The 17,551-nt window shown below is 39.7% G+C and overlaps 2 protein-coding genes across 2 annotated transcripts; both read left to right on the top strand.

The window, feature by feature from the left end:
- Positions 1-1,475: 1,475 nt before the first annotated feature.
- Positions 1,476-6,183, top strand: LOC130104220 (myoD family inhibitor domain-containing protein 2-like). The gene is made up of 2 exons (XM_056270699.1): positions 1,476-1,680; positions 5,435-6,183. Exons 1-2 carry the CDS (start codon positions 1,476-1,478, stop codon positions 5,692-5,694), a joined length of 465 nt encoding a protein of 154 aa, XP_056126674.1. The 3' UTR covers positions 5,695-6,183.
- A 1,234-nt stretch (positions 6,184-7,417) lies between these two features.
- On the top strand, positions 7,418-14,975 carry LOC130104219 (2-epi-5-epi-valiolone synthase). The gene is made up of 5 exons (XM_056270698.1): positions 7,418-7,599; positions 9,021-9,654; positions 13,233-13,466; positions 13,551-13,803; positions 14,797-14,975. Exons 1-5 carry the CDS (start codon positions 7,463-7,465, stop codon positions 14,904-14,906), a joined length of 1,368 nt encoding a protein of 455 aa, XP_056126673.1. The 5' UTR covers positions 7,418-7,462; the 3' UTR covers positions 14,907-14,975.
- The last annotated feature ends 2,576 nt before the right edge of the window (positions 14,976-17,551 follow it).

The following is a 17,551-nucleotide window of genomic DNA, read 5'->3' as shown; positions in this document are numbered from 1 at the left end:
ACTGAGTTCCAATGAGATGGCTCTGTCCACTTCTTATACTGTCTATTGTCTTACCTACAATCTCTGTTCTGTGTAAACAATGAGTGACGTTTCACTTCCGAGAGATCACTTCCGGCGCTTTCCGGAAAAGACCAAAGCGCCGGCGCCCTCAGATCACTTGGACGTGGCTGTGGTTACAAGAGGTAAAAACGATATAAAACTGTTCGTTTTCTCACACAAACCGCTCGTTTCGTGTCTTAGGCCATCAATGTGTACTTACATTTACGAGTCATTAAATCATGTTTAATTTGGACTTCTCTGTGCATGCTCTTTGAGGTGGTGACCATAGACCTGCATTATATGACTGACAGACAAGAACGGTTTGACCTAAAAATATCAAAATGTAAACTACTGTGGAAACAAAGACACCTACATCTTGGATGCCCTTGAGGTAAGCTAAAACATAGCAAAAATTAATTTCAAAGTGAACTATCCCTTTAATAGGGAAACACAGAAGTGTGTTAATTGCTCGGAAATGCACAACAGTCCTGCTATGGATTTGTTTGGAAGTATTTTTGTTGAAAAAATTGTCAAAAATGTAAGTTGCTTTATTAACTTCATGTGTATTGAACGTTTGTATAACATAAATATCACAGATTTGCAATCGTGCTCATATGCGAGAGAAAAAAGCTCTCTTGTGATATTGCTTAATGAAATGTCATAATATAAACATGTACTTTTTTTGCAATCATATCTTGAATTTGTGGACAATTGTATGAATTTTGGCCATTTGACTTTTTTGAGACGAACCTGGTAACTAAAGAAATCACATTAGAAATAAATGATAAATTATTGATTGCATTTTAAGCAGTAAGTTTTACATTAATGATGTTAACAAATAAATCAGACCATGAACCAGCAATTTAGTGATGTCCTTGCATTTGTGGTCTTGAGATAAAATCCTGAGTCCTCTTAGTCTGAGACAGAGACGAGACCAAGTACAAAATGCGGTGGAGACCGAGACTTTCAAAAAATGTTTCTAAGAGTATCACAACACTAATGGAACGGCAGCCACGCTGGAAACTATCCAGAGACTCGGTGCGTGTGGATGGCGTTTAATAATTTATTCAGTACAGGTTATTGCAAAGATAATCCATTCACATCTTCATTCTCACACTCAGTCGCAATTTTGCTCCTATTGCAATGTGTCCCCTGCAGATTCTTCTGCATACAGGGAAAACATCTTGTTTTGTTGATAGTTGAAGATAGTACAGCCAAACTATTGGTTGAATCTGGCACGTGTTAAGCTCAGATCAGACTGAAGTGTGTAGCTCATTTTCTTCTCAGGGATAATAGACTCGTATCAGGAGGAGGCAGGGCTGGAAACACTGAAGGTAGAGTAAGCTCTTATTCCTCCCGAATGCACTGCATGTCTTGCTTCCGCATGTGCCTTTGCTAAATCTGCTGTAATATCGGTTCTGGTTTCTGGATGCAGGATGAGTGAAGCTGTGGTTAGCGGGGTGAGGAGGTTGAGCACCATCTCAGAGGCAGATGTGGACCATGAAGAGGAGCCCGTGTCCATGGTGTCCTCAGGGGACAGCGAGTGGGTCGGATCCAGCGCTTCGCTCTGCACGCGTGGGAAGCCCAGCGCCGAGAGCAGCACCTTCACCTCCTTTGAGTCCTATCAGCCTGACACTGCAGGTACAGTGTCAAAACTTCTCTGTTTACTTGTTTATTTGCGTGTCCAGTATGTAGAAGTTGTCCTGGACGCTTTAACTTTTAACTGTACTCTTCCTAATGCTGATGTAGCCTATGCCTGTGTAAGACTTGTGCTTTAGTTGTGAAAATGATCTAGTAGGGGTGTAACGGTACATTTATTTGTGCTGAACCGTCACGGTACGGACTTCACGATTCGGTGCGTTCAGTCAGACGATGAATCCAGTCACAGGCGATACACACTCCAGTCCAGAAGGGGGCGCTCACGGTAATGCAACGCTGTTCGCTAACCGCCACAACCCGAAAAAGAGCAGCAGAAGAAGAGACGATCTACGCACTGACCCAAAGCAAGAGTTCAGATGCACTCAAGAGCTTGCTAGTAGCCGATACGCCGAGTTTAGATTCATATTTGTGACGCGCTCCACAAACTTCACGGAAAGGAAAGCAGGACAAAAGCGCAATGTTCTGTTTTTATTGTGAGTACGCACATAAAAACAAGACCCTTTACAGTTTCGAATGTTGTCTTACTCATATCTGTATGACCATAAATGATGGAGTATTTTAAGTTGTTTCCAATGTTATAATGAGACAAAATCATTTGGCATTGTGTCGATGCGTGTCGTGGAAGTTCTCGCTCAACTTTCTGTGATTTCTTGAAAAAGCGTAATATTGAACTTTGTGCATCCTCCACTGTCACCGCATGTTAATCTCTCACGCGCAAACTAAGACAATGACAGCTTCGGCTACGCACATCACGGTAATCAAACCAATGAGTTTAAAAACAGCCATTGCATCTTTCCGCGCAGCATTGGTCAATCTATCAAGTAGAGTGACAAATCAGCCATTTTAATTTATGCAATATGGAACCGTGACTTCTGTGTACCGTTACACCCCTATGATCCAGACAGCTTTTCGGAGGACCATGTGTGCCACTTAATAGTAATTCGAGAAATTCTTACTGTAAATCAATGAACTAACTAAAATCAATTAAACGAAATGTCTAATTGAAGATAAATAGATTTAAAAAAATGACTTAATCAGGAAAATGTAATAAAATATTTGCAAATTGATAATATAAAATTGGTCAAATTGAAATGTAATCGTTTTAAAGATTTCAATGAATAGTAGTTACTTCTATTAAGTTTTACAAATGGCCAATTATAATTTCAGCACATTTATTGTAGGTTTATTATAAATATCAATAAATAAACCACACCGGCCACTTTATTAGGTACTCTTCTGCCTTCTGAACTGCATGTTTGTTCGTGGCAGAGATTCAACAAGCTGCTGGAAACATTCCTCAGAGATTTCGCCGACTGAACATGCATGATGTGAATCTCCCGTTCCTCCACATCCCGAAGCTGCTCTGATGGATGACTGTGGAGGCCGTTTGAGTTTAGTGAACTCACTGTCATGATCAAAACACCAGTTTGAGATGATTTGAGCTTTGTGACATGTGTGTGTTATCCTGCTGGAACTATCCATCAGAAGATGATACACTGTGGTCACAAAGGGATGGACATGGTCAGCAACAATCCTCAGGTAGACTGTGGTGTTTAATCGATGCTCAATCAGTACTAAGAGGCTCAAAGTGTGCCAAGATAAAATCCCACACACCATTACAGCACCAGCAGCCTGAACCACTGACTGATACAAGGCAGGATGGACCCATGCTTTCATGCCAAATTCACACAAATATTTTCTCCTTTTCAGACCATTCTCTGTAAACTCTAGAGATGTTTGAGTGTGAAAATCCCAGTAGATCAGCAGTTTCTGAAATACTCAGACCAGCCCGTCTGGCACCAACAACCAGACGTTCAAAGTCACTTAAAGCATCTTTATTCCTCATTCGGATGCTCAGTTTGAACTTCAGCAGATCGTCTTGATCATGTCTACATGCCTAAATGCACTGAGTTGCTGCCATGTGATTGGCTGATTAGAAATGTGTGTTAACGAGCAGCTGAACAGGTGTAGCTAATAAAGTGGCAGGTGAGTGAATATTCTTACTGTAATTACTGTTTAGAAATGTTTAGAAATGCAAAGACACATGACATTATTACAAGACTATAATAAATAAGTATAATAATAAAAAATGCATCAAATCATCATATCAGACTGATTTGTGAAGGACCATGTGACACTGAAGACTGGAGTAATGACGCTGAAAATCAGCTTTAATCACAGGAATAAATTACATTTTAACATAAAATAGAAATATTTTAGGTATACACAAATAATAATATTTCAGAAAATTACATTATTTTTGATCGAATAAATGTTTTTGTAAATGTAAAGTGTTTCTTTAAAATAATGTTGAATTGATGTTTTACTGTTAAAAAAATGGCTTTACATATTATATAAAGCCTGAAACATTGGTCTATTATTAGTTTGCTTCAGAAACATTGTTCTTCAGAAACGACATGGCTATAGTCAGTTTTGGTTGCCGTTACAGTACTTTACTGTAAATCCGGTAGTTTCAACACCCGTATAAGTATCACTCAGTCCCATACACACTTGTAAACATGTTAATCTGATGCGCTTGCAGCTCTCATGCAGAGCGGAGTGCACTTTTATGAGCACTTACACCAACACCCGGATGCTAAAACACTCCCTCAGCGACAGAGCCTTATGCAAGATACATGACCATAAACCTGTTCTACGAGATATATTAAAACATTATTCTCTCACTATTGTATGCTCATCCTATGTAGTGAAACTCTACTCGGGTCGCTCTGTTTCACAAACTCCCCTGGGGAATGTATACTGTTACATTAATGTCTGTGGGAGACCACTTATTTCTCCATTTCTGCTCACACAGCCCTTAATGTAATTACCTAGAGAGAGCTCCTGTCTGTAAGGTTTTGCAATGTGGCATTAGTCTGATTCTGTGCAAAGTGGCTAGCATGGCCACACGTGCCATAATCATAATTCTGAGGAATTATGTGCTGATGAAAGGCTGAAATGTGTGTTTTGGGCTTCTCTCATTTCAGCTTCCATCTAACATCCCGAAATGGCAGATTTCCGTGCCGGTTTCAGTGTAATTAGAGCATCTTAGTTTTAGTTTATGGCAGCCAGCACTTAACTTGATGTATGGATGTCTAAAAAATAAATAATGCATGCAAGAAGAAGTGTTCAGGTAATGATAACTGAGTGATGTGCACAAATACCAGCGTACTGAAAACGAATATGCTAGAGAATATAAGTGACATTTTACAAATATTCATGCAACCGTTAATGACATAGTGTCGGCCCAGATCCGGGCCACATCCGGCACATTCCGGGCCGACACTATGTTGCTGTAAATGGTAAATGGACTGCATTTATATAGCGCTTTCACAGACCCAATGGCCACCAAAGCGCTTTACATTTGCCTCACATTCACCCATTCACACACTCATTCATACACCGACGGGCGACGGCAGCCATGCAAGGCGCCATCCAGCTCGTCGGGAGCAGCCGGGGTTAGGTGTCTTGCTCATGGACACCTCGACACTTGGTCAGGTGGAACCGAGGATTGAACCACCAACCTTCCGGTTTGTAGACAACCCACATGAACCACTGAGCCACTGCCGCCTGGGATACTATGATGTCATCGTGCATTTTGGACACGTCAAGTGGTCACATTTATTTATATAGCACTTTATACAATACAGAGCCAAAGCAGCTTCGGAGAAATAAACGAAAAATTTCAAACTATTATTTTGTGTCAGGGTTAATTAGTTCATTTTCTTTTATCCAGATGACTGCGCCACCATCCTGCTGGCTTGCCTCTACTGCCGCTTCTGTGACATCTTCACCATGATGCCTGACGTGTGTGAGCGGGCGTTCATCCGCTGCTTCCCCTCCTACAAGTATTACAGCACCTCGGATGAGCAGTCCAAGGGGAAAGACTGGTGCGGCTGTAACATCGAGTTTGACTGTAATTTCATGAACTCCTGTCAAGAGGCCAGTGAGTTAATCGAGCTGGCGATGGAGATATCTGAGGTGTGCTACCGCTAATACATTCAGGACAAGAGATTCTCCATTGTTCTCTGAGTTATTCGTTCTCACAAAGGACGTTTTGTGACGCCATTGGTAAACCAGGGTAAAATGAGTCACCCTTTGTTTTAGGCCAGCATGCCCAGAATAAAGCATGTTACAGCATTTTCAGGAACAGATCGTCATTTCATTCTGACGGAATACGGGGAATGTATTTGCGACTTTTCCCTGGCCAAGTACATTTCATTTATGACCAAAGTTATGACAATTTAATAAAAGCAAAAGTTTCACTAAAGTAGGATCATTTTCACATCCATAAACAAAACTAAAACAATACTACAAAAAACAAACAAACAAAAACACACACCCACACACATGAAAAGTTTGACGCATGTGTAAAGCATGAAAAATGGTGGGTGTGGGTAACAACCCAGCCTTATCAAGCTGGTGTTCAGCTGGTTTTATCTGATTAAGATGGTCTCCCAGTCTGGCCAAGTTGGTGTTTTTCTGGTTTTAACTGATTAAGATGCTCTTCAAGCCTGGCCAAGCTGGTGTTCAGCTGGTTTTATCTGATAAAGATGGTCTCCCAGTCTGGCCAAGCTGGTGTTTTTCTGGTTTTAACTGATTAAGATGCTCTTCAAGCCTGGCCAAGCTGGTGTTCAGCTGGTTTTAGCTGGTCTTCAAGCCTGGCCAAGCTGGTGTTCAGCTGGTTTTAGCTGGTCATTTAAATAGGACTACAGATGTTGTCAGGAACATTAGGCATCATCAACAGGTAAACTCATTTCAACACTAATCTATAAAGGTATAAGAGTGGTGTAGTCCGTTTATATCCTACTTTTAGCTCTTTACTTCGTTCGGTTGGATTTAGGCTTCAAAATTTAAATAATTTTCTGTAGTTCTGAAGATTATCTTGGAAAAAATGGGTAAGAATCATAAACTTTTGCTGTCACAGATTTTATTTTCTGCAATAATCTAAAATCCAATGAAAAAAATACTATTGTTTTTTTTTTTTTCTCGGGGTAACCAGGGTGATACTAATTTACAGGTTTGGCCCTCAAAATGTGATCCTTGCAGCACTTATGAAAAATGTGAAAAAGTCAACGTTGATGCCCTCTGGAGGGCAATATGGGCAGCACTTCATAAACCTCACATGCTACTGCCCCAGCAGTCTCGGCCTGTGTAGTCAGTGAACTGGAAACCATTAAAGTCTGTCAAATGGAACTAATTATCCTGCATGAATAAAACACTTTTTTAAATAAAAAACTCTTTGTGGTCTGTAATGTGTGCCAATTACATCAGTGATACAAAATCTATCTGTTGGCATTCATATTCATATTCAATGGCTGTGGCTCAGCTAGTTAATGTATTTATACATATATGATGATTTGATCGAATTTGTCGGCTCATAAAAAACAAATATCCCCTCCGGACATCACTTCGGGCCACTACTCTATGCACTACTTGTTGCAGGTACCAATACTTTGTACAGAAATAGTATTCTGTAACAGCATTTTCTGATTGTTATTTAATTTTTTGTACAATTTTGAGAACATACAAAACTTCAGACAGAAAAGGCCTCCTGTCTCAGCCGGGACTCAAACCAATGACCCTCTTGCTGTGAGGCGACAGTGCTGCCGCAATGTCACCCTCCATACAGATCCTTTAATGTAAATCTATTTATAGTTTGCCTACAGTTCCACCCTCTCCGTCACCTCAGCACTGGCTTTAGTTACTGTTATACACTTGGTACGAGTCGGCAAGAGACCAACTTTCACTTTTCACCTTCAACATGTCTTATGCTTCAAAAATCAGTGACAGTGTCTGTGATGATGTGGCTGGATTCAGATTGGTGCATGTGGACTCCACGTGGAGCAGACAGACTGAAGACTGCAAGTGTGCCGAGGGACGGGCGTCAGACGCCAAGATGTGAGTGTACCGATGAATTACCACTCTGGTGCTTACTGTCTCAGCCTGGACCTACTGCAATATAATCATCTGATTGATGCATTTGAATAAGAAACATGTTTCATCCCTTATTTCTCAGTGAGGTTTAGAATGATGTCTTTAATCAGTTAACGTTAAAGTCTTTAGTGAGTTGTTTACTTCATGTTTGAATGCTTTTCTATTTTAAGAACTGACCTTACAGTTGGAAAGTATGAGGTCAAGTTTACAGTGTGTGTGTGTGAGAGAGAGAGAGAGTGTGTGTGTGTGTGTGTGTGTGTGTGTGTGTGTGTGTTACCATCTGTAACCGTCTGTAGTCTTTTTTTCAACAGTTCTCTAATACATATTTTGTATCTTACAAAAGTGGTGCTGGTACCATTGTGCTTTAATATAGGCCATGATTACCATATTCACATGCCATATTTACATGGTATTGCAAGGTATTTCAAAGAATCACATGGTACTATGTCCAAAAGCATGGTTTTACCATAGTACATATGTACAAAACAAACTCTTTGAAACAGAGGTAAATGTTCAAATAACATGGTATTACCATGTCCAATGGTGCAACAAAAAGTAGTAAACGATATGAGCAAAAAACATGGTGTTACCATAGTATACAACAATCAATCCCTTGTGAAAAATAAGTGCACTCAATTGTACTTGTAGTATAGCTACTTCATATCTTAAAGATATAAATATATATATATATATATTTAAAAAACTGAACTTGCATGTAATATAATATTAATGAAATAAAAGCCTTCTTAAGTGTACTTAAAGAGAGCACACTTTCATGATGGTTTCTTATTTCTAATAATGTCAAATTATAATTTTTTAAGTGCATTCAAAATCAACGTTTTAATATTATTTTGTCATGCTTTAAAGTTCAGTTATTTTAATATGTTGTTTAACATATTAAAGCACATATTTGTTTATATTTTTAACTGTACTGTTATTCAATATTATTACAAGTTAATATACGTTGAAATGTATTCATTAAAATTTTTAATTACAAATAACCCACACTAAAAACACAAGTTTCAATAGAAATTACAATAAAGTTTATTTTAGTTTACCATAAATGCTTGTCAGTACATTCAGCAGTAACTTGAACCAGTCCTTCAAAAGTCCTACTTAAGTAGGTTTAAAAAGCCCTCTAAAGCTAAAAGCATAATTTTAAACTATAATCCATTCTCATTTAACTGTAACTGACATGCAATTAAATGTCTGTAAACAATACATTTCACAAGTATTGTTTTAAGTCTAGGCTATTATTTCCAAAACAATTACTTTCTAACAAGTATCCTGAAATGGGTTTTTATTTCACACGGCATATGCACTTATACTGCTAACACAGCTCATACTGAAATACTGAATACATGATGGAGAACTTGTCCCCACAGTTATGAGTCTTCCACAGAAGATGGAGTCACATGGACAGTGGTCAGTCCTATCGTCTTCACCTATCGAGTCCTTCAGAGTGAGAGGCTTCTGGATGCAAGCAATGACACCTTAATGTTCGGCCATATCTCCGACCCTACGGAGATTCAAGCCCTCAAGAACAACAGCAAAGTAATGAAGCGATTCATTGTGATTGACGAGACTGTTCATGATCTTTACGGCTCTCAGGTTGCAGCGTATTTCGAAGCGAGAGGGGTGACGTACAAGATCCTTCACTTGCCCACAACTGAGGAGAACAAGTCTATGGCACTCGTGACCAGTATCTTAGAGGAGGTCCATAAATTTGGAATTGACCGCCGTACGGAGCCCATTATCGCTATTGGTGGCGGCGTGTGTCTGGATATCGCGGGTCTTGCCGCATCTCTGTATCGCAGACGCACTCCGTATATTCGTGTCCCTACAACTCTGTTGGCTTACATTGATGCCAGTGTAGGGGCAAAGACGGGGGTCAATTTTGCCAACTGTAAAAATAAACTAGGGTCCTACATACCCCCCGTGGCAACGTTCCTGGACAGGACTTTCCTCTGCACTCTTCCACGCCGCCATGTTTCTAATGGAATGGCTGAGATGTTGAAGGTACACATTTGTAAATGAATGTATTTATAATGTATTTTAACATGAAAATGAGTCTGTCAAAAACATTTAAAAATCTTATCGACCCAGACTAGAGTTGTCAAAAAGACTTCGGTATTTTAAAAATGTGATGATACCAGCATTTCCTTCTAGCATTTTGAGCGCTGTTGAACGGATTCTTAAACACCTCTGATTGGCCATTGTGGTGATGCGCTCAACATATATGTCTGATTGGCCATTGTGGTGATGCGCTCAACATATATGTCTGTGATTGGCCATTGTGGTGATGTGCTCAACATTTATGTCTGTGATTGGCCATTGCGCTGATGCGCACAACATATATGTCTGTGATTGGCCATTGTGGTGATGCGCTCAACATATATGTCTGTGATTGGCCATTGTGGTGATGTGCTCAACATATATGTCTGTGATTGGCCATTGTGGTGATGCGCTCAACATATATGTCTGTGATTGGCCATTGTGTTGACGTGCTCAACATATATGTCTGTGATTGGCCATTGTGTTGACGCACTCAACATATATGTCTGTGATTGGCCATTGTGGTGATGCGCTCAACATATATGTCTGTGATTGGCCATTGTGGTGATGTGCTCAACATATATGTCTGTGATTGGCCATTGTGGTGATGCGCTCAACATATATGTCTGTGATTGGCCATTGTGTTGATGCGCTCAACACATATGTCTGTGATTGGCCATTGTGGTGATGCGCTCAACATATATGTCTGTGATTGGCCATTGTGTTGACGCGCTCAACATATATGTCTGTGATTGGCCATTGTGGTGATGCGCTCAACATATATGTCTGTGATTGGCCATTGTGTTGACGCGCTCAACATATATGTCTGTGATTGGCCATTGTGTTGACGCACTCAACATATATGTCTGTGATTGGCCATTGTGGTGATGCGCTCAACATATATGTCTGTGATTGGCCATTGTGGTGATGTGCTCAACATATATGTCTGTGATTGGCCATTGTGGTGATGCGCTCAACATATATGTCTGTGATTGGCCATTGTGTTGACGTGCTCAACATATATGTCTGTGATTGGCCATTGTGTTGACGCACTCAACATATATGTCTGTGATTGGCCATTGTGATGATGCGCTCAACATATATGTCTGTGATTGGCCATTGTGGTGATGTGCTCAACATATATGTCTGTGATTGGCCATTGTGGTGATGCGCTCAACATATATGTCTGTGATTGGCCATTGTGTTGATGCGCTCAACATATATGTCTGTGATTGGCCATTGTGTTGACGCATTCAACATATATGTCTGTGATTGGCCATTGTGGTGATGCGCTCAACATATATGTCTGTGATTGGCCATTGTGTTGACGCGCTCAACATATATGTCTGTGATTGGCCATTGTGTTGACGCACTCAACATATATGTCTGTGATTGGCCATTGTGATGATGCGCTCAACATATATGTCTGTGATTGGCCATTGTGGTGATGTGCTCAACATATATGTCTGTGATTGGCCATTGTGGTGATGCGCTCAACATATATGTCTGTGATTGGCCATTGTGGTGATGCGCTCAACATATATGTCTGTGATTGGCCATTGTGTTGACGCGCTCAACATATATGTCTGTGATTGGCCATTGTGGTGATGCGCTCAACATATATGTCTGTGATTGGCCATTGTGTTGACGCGCTCAACATATATGTCTGTGATTGGCCATTGTGTTGACGCACTCAACATATATGTCTGTGATTGGCCATTGTGGTGATGCGCTCAACATATATGTCTGTGATTGGCCATTGTGTTGACGCGCTCAACATATACACTCACCGGCCACTTTATTAGGTACCCCATGCTAGTAACGGGTTGGACCCCCTTTTGCCTTCAGAACTGCCTCAATTCTTCGTGGCATAGATTCAACAAGGTGCTGGAAGAATTCCTCAGGGAGTTTGGTCCATATTGACATGATGGCATCACACAGTTGCCGCAGATTTGTCGGCTGCACATCCATGATGCGAATCTCCCGTTCCACCACATCCCAAAGATGCTCTATTGGGTTGAGATCTGGTGACTGTGGAGGCCATTTTAGTACAGTGAACTCATTGTCATGTTCAAGAAACCAATTTGAAATGATTAGAGCTTTGTGACATGGTGGAAGTAGCCATCAGAGGATGGGTACATGGTGGCCATAAAGGGATGGACATGGTCAGAAACAATGCTCAGGTAGGCCGTGGCATTTAAACGATGCCCAATTGGCACTAAGGGGCCTAAAGTGTGCCAGGAAAACATCCCCCACACCATTACACCACCACCACCAGCCTGCACAGTGGTAACAAGGCATGATGGTTCCATGTTCTCATTCTGTTTACGCCAAATTCTGACTCTAACATCTGAATGTCTCAACAGAAATCGAGACTCATCAGACCAGGCAACATTTTTCCAGTCTTCAACTGTTCAATTTTGGTGAGCTCTTGCAAATTGTAGCCTCTTTTTCCTATTTGTAGTGGAGATGAGTGGTACCCGGTGGAGTCTTCTGCTGTTGTAGCCCATCCGCCTCAAGGTTGTGCGTGTTGTGGCTTAACAAATGCTTTGCTGCATACCTCGGTTGTAACGAGTGGTTATTTCAGTCACTGTTGCCCTTCTATCAGCTCGAATCAGTCTGGCCATTCTCCTCTGACCTCTGGCATCAACAAGGCATTTCCGCCCACAGAACTGCCGCTCACTGGATGTTTTTTCTTTTTCGGACCATTCTCTGTAAACCCTAGAGATGGTTGTGCGTGAAAATCCCAGTAGATTAGCAGTTTCTGAAATACTCAGACCAGCCCTTCTGGCACCAACAATCATGCCACGTTCAAAGTCACTCAAATCAACTTTTTTCCCCATACTGATGCCCGGTTTGAACTGCAGGAGATTGTCTTGACCATGTCTACATGCCTAAATGCACTGAGTTGCCGCCATGTGATTGGCTGCTTAGAAATTAAGTGTTAACGAGCAGTTGGACAGGTGTACCTAATAAAGTGGCCGGTGAGTGTATGTCTGTGATTGGCCATTGTGGTGATGCGCTCAACATATATGTCTGATTGGCCATTGTGTTGACGCGCTCAACATATATGTCTGTGATTGGCCATTGTGGTGATGCGCTCAACATATATGTCTGTGATTGGCCATTGTGTTGACGCGCTCAACATATATGTCTGTGATTGGCCATTGTGTTGACGCGCTCAACATATATGTCTGTGATTGGCCATTGTGTTGACGCGCTCAACACAATAGCCAATCAGAGACATATACTGTATGTTGAACTGATGGCCAACACAGTGGCCAATCAGAGACATATATACTGTATTGAGTGCGTCAACACAATGGCCAATCAGAGGCGTTCAAGAATCCATTCAACAGCGCTCAAAATACTAGAGGGAAATGCTTGTATCGTCACATTTTGAAAATTTCAGTACCGACTTGGTACCGAAGTCGGTACTTTTTGACAATTCTAACCCAGACTTTTGAATGGTAGTTTATTCTGACTTTATTGTGCAAGTCTAATTGAGGTCTTGTTTCACCAATACTAGTGATCCTCAACAGATGGCGCTGATGAAACACAAAGGACTCTTTGAACTATTGCAGAAGGAGGGAAGACGTTTGTTGAACTCAAGGTTCCAACCGAGAATCAATGAAAATGTGCACATGGATGCAGCGAGTGTGTCCACTAGACTGGCCATTGAAACCATGCTGGAGGAACTTGCCCCAAACCTGTGGGAGGATGACCTGGACAGGCTGGTGGACTTTGGCCATATCATCAGTCCAGAGCTTGAAATGGTTCTACATATTAAGACTTGAACTAAAGTTGCACATTGTGTATCACAGCCTAGAATTAATCTAACTGGAGTTTCTTTGATACAGAAAGTACTTCCTGCGCTTTTGCATGGAGAAGCGGTGAACATTGACATGGCCTTCATGGTCTATGTGGCTCATGAAAGGGGCTTTCTGACAGAAGAGGAGAAAAGACGTATCATTGTGTGTATGCAGAGTCTAGAGCTTCCAGTGTGGCATTCAGATTGCACTCTGGATCTAGTACAGAAGTCTCTTACTGAGCGACTGAAGCACTCCGGTGGACTTCTGAGAATGCCTCTGCCGACAGCGCTGGGAAGAGCAAGTATGTCAATGTTTGCCCCTCAAACATTAAAGGTGCATTCAGTAGTTTGAAGTGAAAAAGTTGTACACATTCAAGAAATACATTTTAGTCATTTAAATGGTAAGGAAGCTCGTTTTGAGCGTGTGGTAAAACTGGGACATTTAGCCAGGACAGGACACAAAAAAACGGGACCGTCCCCAGAAAATGGGGGATGGAAAATGTCTGTTCAACGTGACAAAGACAAAAATACAGCGTAAAAATCAGTACGGTTTCACACGGAAAAGGTGGACAGATTAGATGACAGATAAAATCCTGAGCAGTGATACCGAAGATTCTTCTTTTTTTTTTGTTGAACAAAATAATTAATTATTGTATAAACCACTCTCTAAAACTCACTACAATAAGTGTAATTTATACATAAAATAATCCTGCTGATCCACATCAATAGATGGCAGTGCAGTGTATAACACCACTGTGGTATCGTACACAAAGATCATGCTAACGCTAGCTAAACAACTTCTGAATACACCTTCAATGTAGACTGAAGATGATGAAAAGATTTGTGTATTATTGAAAGTCTTATGTTCGGCTTAGCCGTTTTTTTTCTACTCATCCTAGCTGCCATGTTGAGATGGCATGACCAGCTGAATACACTTTAGCTCCATTACCACCATCATCAAACACTTTTAGGTGTTGAAGAAAACTAATCATGGTAAAATAGGCCTGGGAGGTTCCGGGTTGAAATCCCGGACGAGCCCCCACTTGTTACAAATTGTTTTAATCTAAATAAAAAAAATATAAAAAAGGGTTAGGACAGGTTTGGTGGTATGGGTATGTTTAAGAGCGGGTTAGGTAAAGGGAAGGGTCAACTGTGTAATCATAGCAAAATAAATTACATATGCAGGTATTTTTTAAAACAGAAGTACAATGTAAAAACATGCATGTACACAATAAGTGCATTGCATCATTGTATTAGTTAAAGACAATTAATATAAAGTTTTTTATACCCTACAGGAATCTTCAATGACATAGAAGACAGCATTGTGTGTCGAGCATTCAAGAGATGGTGCTATGAACACTGTGAAACTGCCATGAAACCACAATCACACAATGGAAAAGCCTGATTGTATTCTTAAACCAAGAAAACATCTGTGATGCATCATGAATAAAAACTCCGGAAATTGTGAAAACCACTCAGTTTTATTTTAATGTCTGTAACATTTTCATTCCCAATACACTTGTCAAGCTTGCATTCCAACAATGAAACGGTCACACAAGTGACCAGCTACTTTCCTCATAAAGCTTCCCAGTAGAAGTTTCACGTTTCAAAACAACAGTTTGAGTGAAAGGTGACTTTCCCAACAGGTGGGGCCGTCTTCCAGTATTGAATTCATAAGAAATAAATGTTTCACAAATTCAACCAAAAATCTACATCTCAAGCTATTGTAAGTCCTTTCTTAAATAATGTTTGGTTAAGCTTAAACAATATCATATAAAAGTATATTAACAAAACAAAAACCGTCTTTAACTATAGCCAAGACACTTTTATAAAAGACAGACCAATCTGTAATTGTTATTAAAAGATGTTTGGTTGAAGTTCAATGGAAGCCTGTTTTAAAGGCACCTTTCATTGACGTCACTGCATTCATACAGGAGCCTTGTGCTTTACCTGTTACCTGATTGTCTGAATTATTGCTCAGAAAAAAATTGCAACAGCCAGTTTTGCTATAAATCCACAATGAGATACGTAACAGTTCCACTGCATATTTAGACTTCACTTGGAATTTGGCAACGTTTTAGTAGTCAACACTGTGTAACATTACATTCAGAGGACAACTTTCAGTAGTTTGTCTAGTAGGCAAAGGAGTTTATATTATACACTATTCTTGAAAGTTTTGTAGTGCTTCAAGACACCACAGGTTTAAGCCAGAATACAAAACAGATCAAGTCTCGAGTCGAACCCGAGTTTAAATGAACCCTACTAAGAGACCGCCGGGTTCCACAGTTTAAGACTAAGTCTAAAATCACATAAATAGAAGAGAATGGTTCATTTAAAGGGATAGTTCACACAAAAATGAAAATCATGAAAATCCTTTCCTTACTCTCATGTTGCTCCAAACCAAGTGTTCCACACATCTCTAGAAAAGTGAATCCAAAGCATTTCGATCGCCCCCTGGTCCCAATCCCGCCCTCTCCATGAAATCGAATGGGACGTAAGACAATTACACTTAAAACATTTTTTTCCAAAGATGGTTTCTGTCATTTTAGGAAGTTTTCATCATGCTGACGTACGCCCAAGTGTAATGGCGTAATCGGCACATGTCAACGGACAGTTCTAGGATATTTTGGCTTCATTTTTCTGCAGTGGGAGGAAGTGGAGACACGTCGTCCATCTTTTTTTACCGTCTGTGCTCCAAAGCCACTTAAATACACATTTAGGATTAACTGTCCTTTTTGGAAACTACTGTAACAATCCCAGTCCCCATTGACTTTCACTGTGTGGAAAAGAGCAGCGTGAACTCTCTACTAAACATCTCTTTTTGTTTACAAGTCATACAGGTTTGGAATGACATGAGGATGTGTAAATGATAACATATTCTTTTTTTTTTTTTTGGTGTGAACTATTGCTTTAAGTTGCAGGTTTGTAATATAAGGCACTTTACAGTGATCTGACTATGTTACCTACACTAAACTCTTACAACATTTTTCCATGAAACCGGTTGATTTCTCAACTGAAAGTTATCTTTGCATAGTTCTATGAAACAACACATTATAGTTTCATCTACATGATCATTATAGTGGCACAAATTGGATGCTACTCAAAGGCAAACATCAGTACATCTGAGTTGAGCACTTTTAAACAGTAAAAATATACAGTAACAGTACAGCTTATTATTACAAACATAGTCAGTCATTTACACCGTGTAAGAATTTAAAAACCCAAACAAGTGATAGAACAAAATATAAAATGCTTTTTTTTTTAAGGTATGATCTTTCTTCCAGTGTTTTGCCAATACAAAACATAAAAAATCCCAGATCTTTCTCCATAATTATATATATACACTACCGTTCAAAAGTTTGGGGTCAGTGAGAATTTTATTTTTATTTTTTGGAGGAAAGAAATCAATACTTTTATTTATCAAGGAATAATTAATTTGATCGAAAGTGACAGTAAAGACATTTATAATGTTACAAAAGATTCTAACCCTAACCCTATTCATCAAAGAATAAAAAAAAAAAAAAAAACTGTACAACTGACAGACCAACAACTGTTTCAACATTGATAATAATAATAAATGTTTCTTGAGCATCAAATCCTCATATTATACTGATTTGTGAAGGATCATTTGACACTGAAGACACTGACACTGGTGATGCTGAAAATTCAGCTTTGATCACAGGAATAAATTACACTTTACTATATATTCACACAGAAAACAGCTGATTTACACTGGAATAATATTTAATACTATAACTGATTTTTGTTGTATTTTTAATCAAATAAGCGCAGCCATGGTTAGCAGAAGAGAATTATTTTAAAAGTATTTAAAATCGTACCGACCCCAAACTTTTGAACGGTAGTGTATATATATAAATACAACAGAAAACCTGGAGCATTTTAGTTACAATGGCATATTCAAACAGAATTTAATCAATAAAATGTTAGATAAAAATGAACAAGTTTTTAAGGGCAATAGAATCTGAAGGTTTGAAATATTACTTGATTATTCCCTTAGGCATCAAATATGTGTTAATAGATTTCTTCACA

The sequence above is a fragment of the Rhinichthys klamathensis genome, unplaced genomic scaffold, assembly GCF_029890125.1.
Source record: "Rhinichthys klamathensis goyatoka isolate OS25496 unplaced genomic scaffold, OSU_Roscu_1.1 h1tg000305l_1, whole genome shotgun sequence".
Classification (NCBI taxonomy): domain Eukaryota; kingdom Metazoa; phylum Chordata; class Actinopteri; order Cypriniformes; family Leuciscidae; genus Rhinichthys; species Rhinichthys klamathensis.
This window is presented reverse-complemented; position numbering and strand designations above follow the sequence as displayed.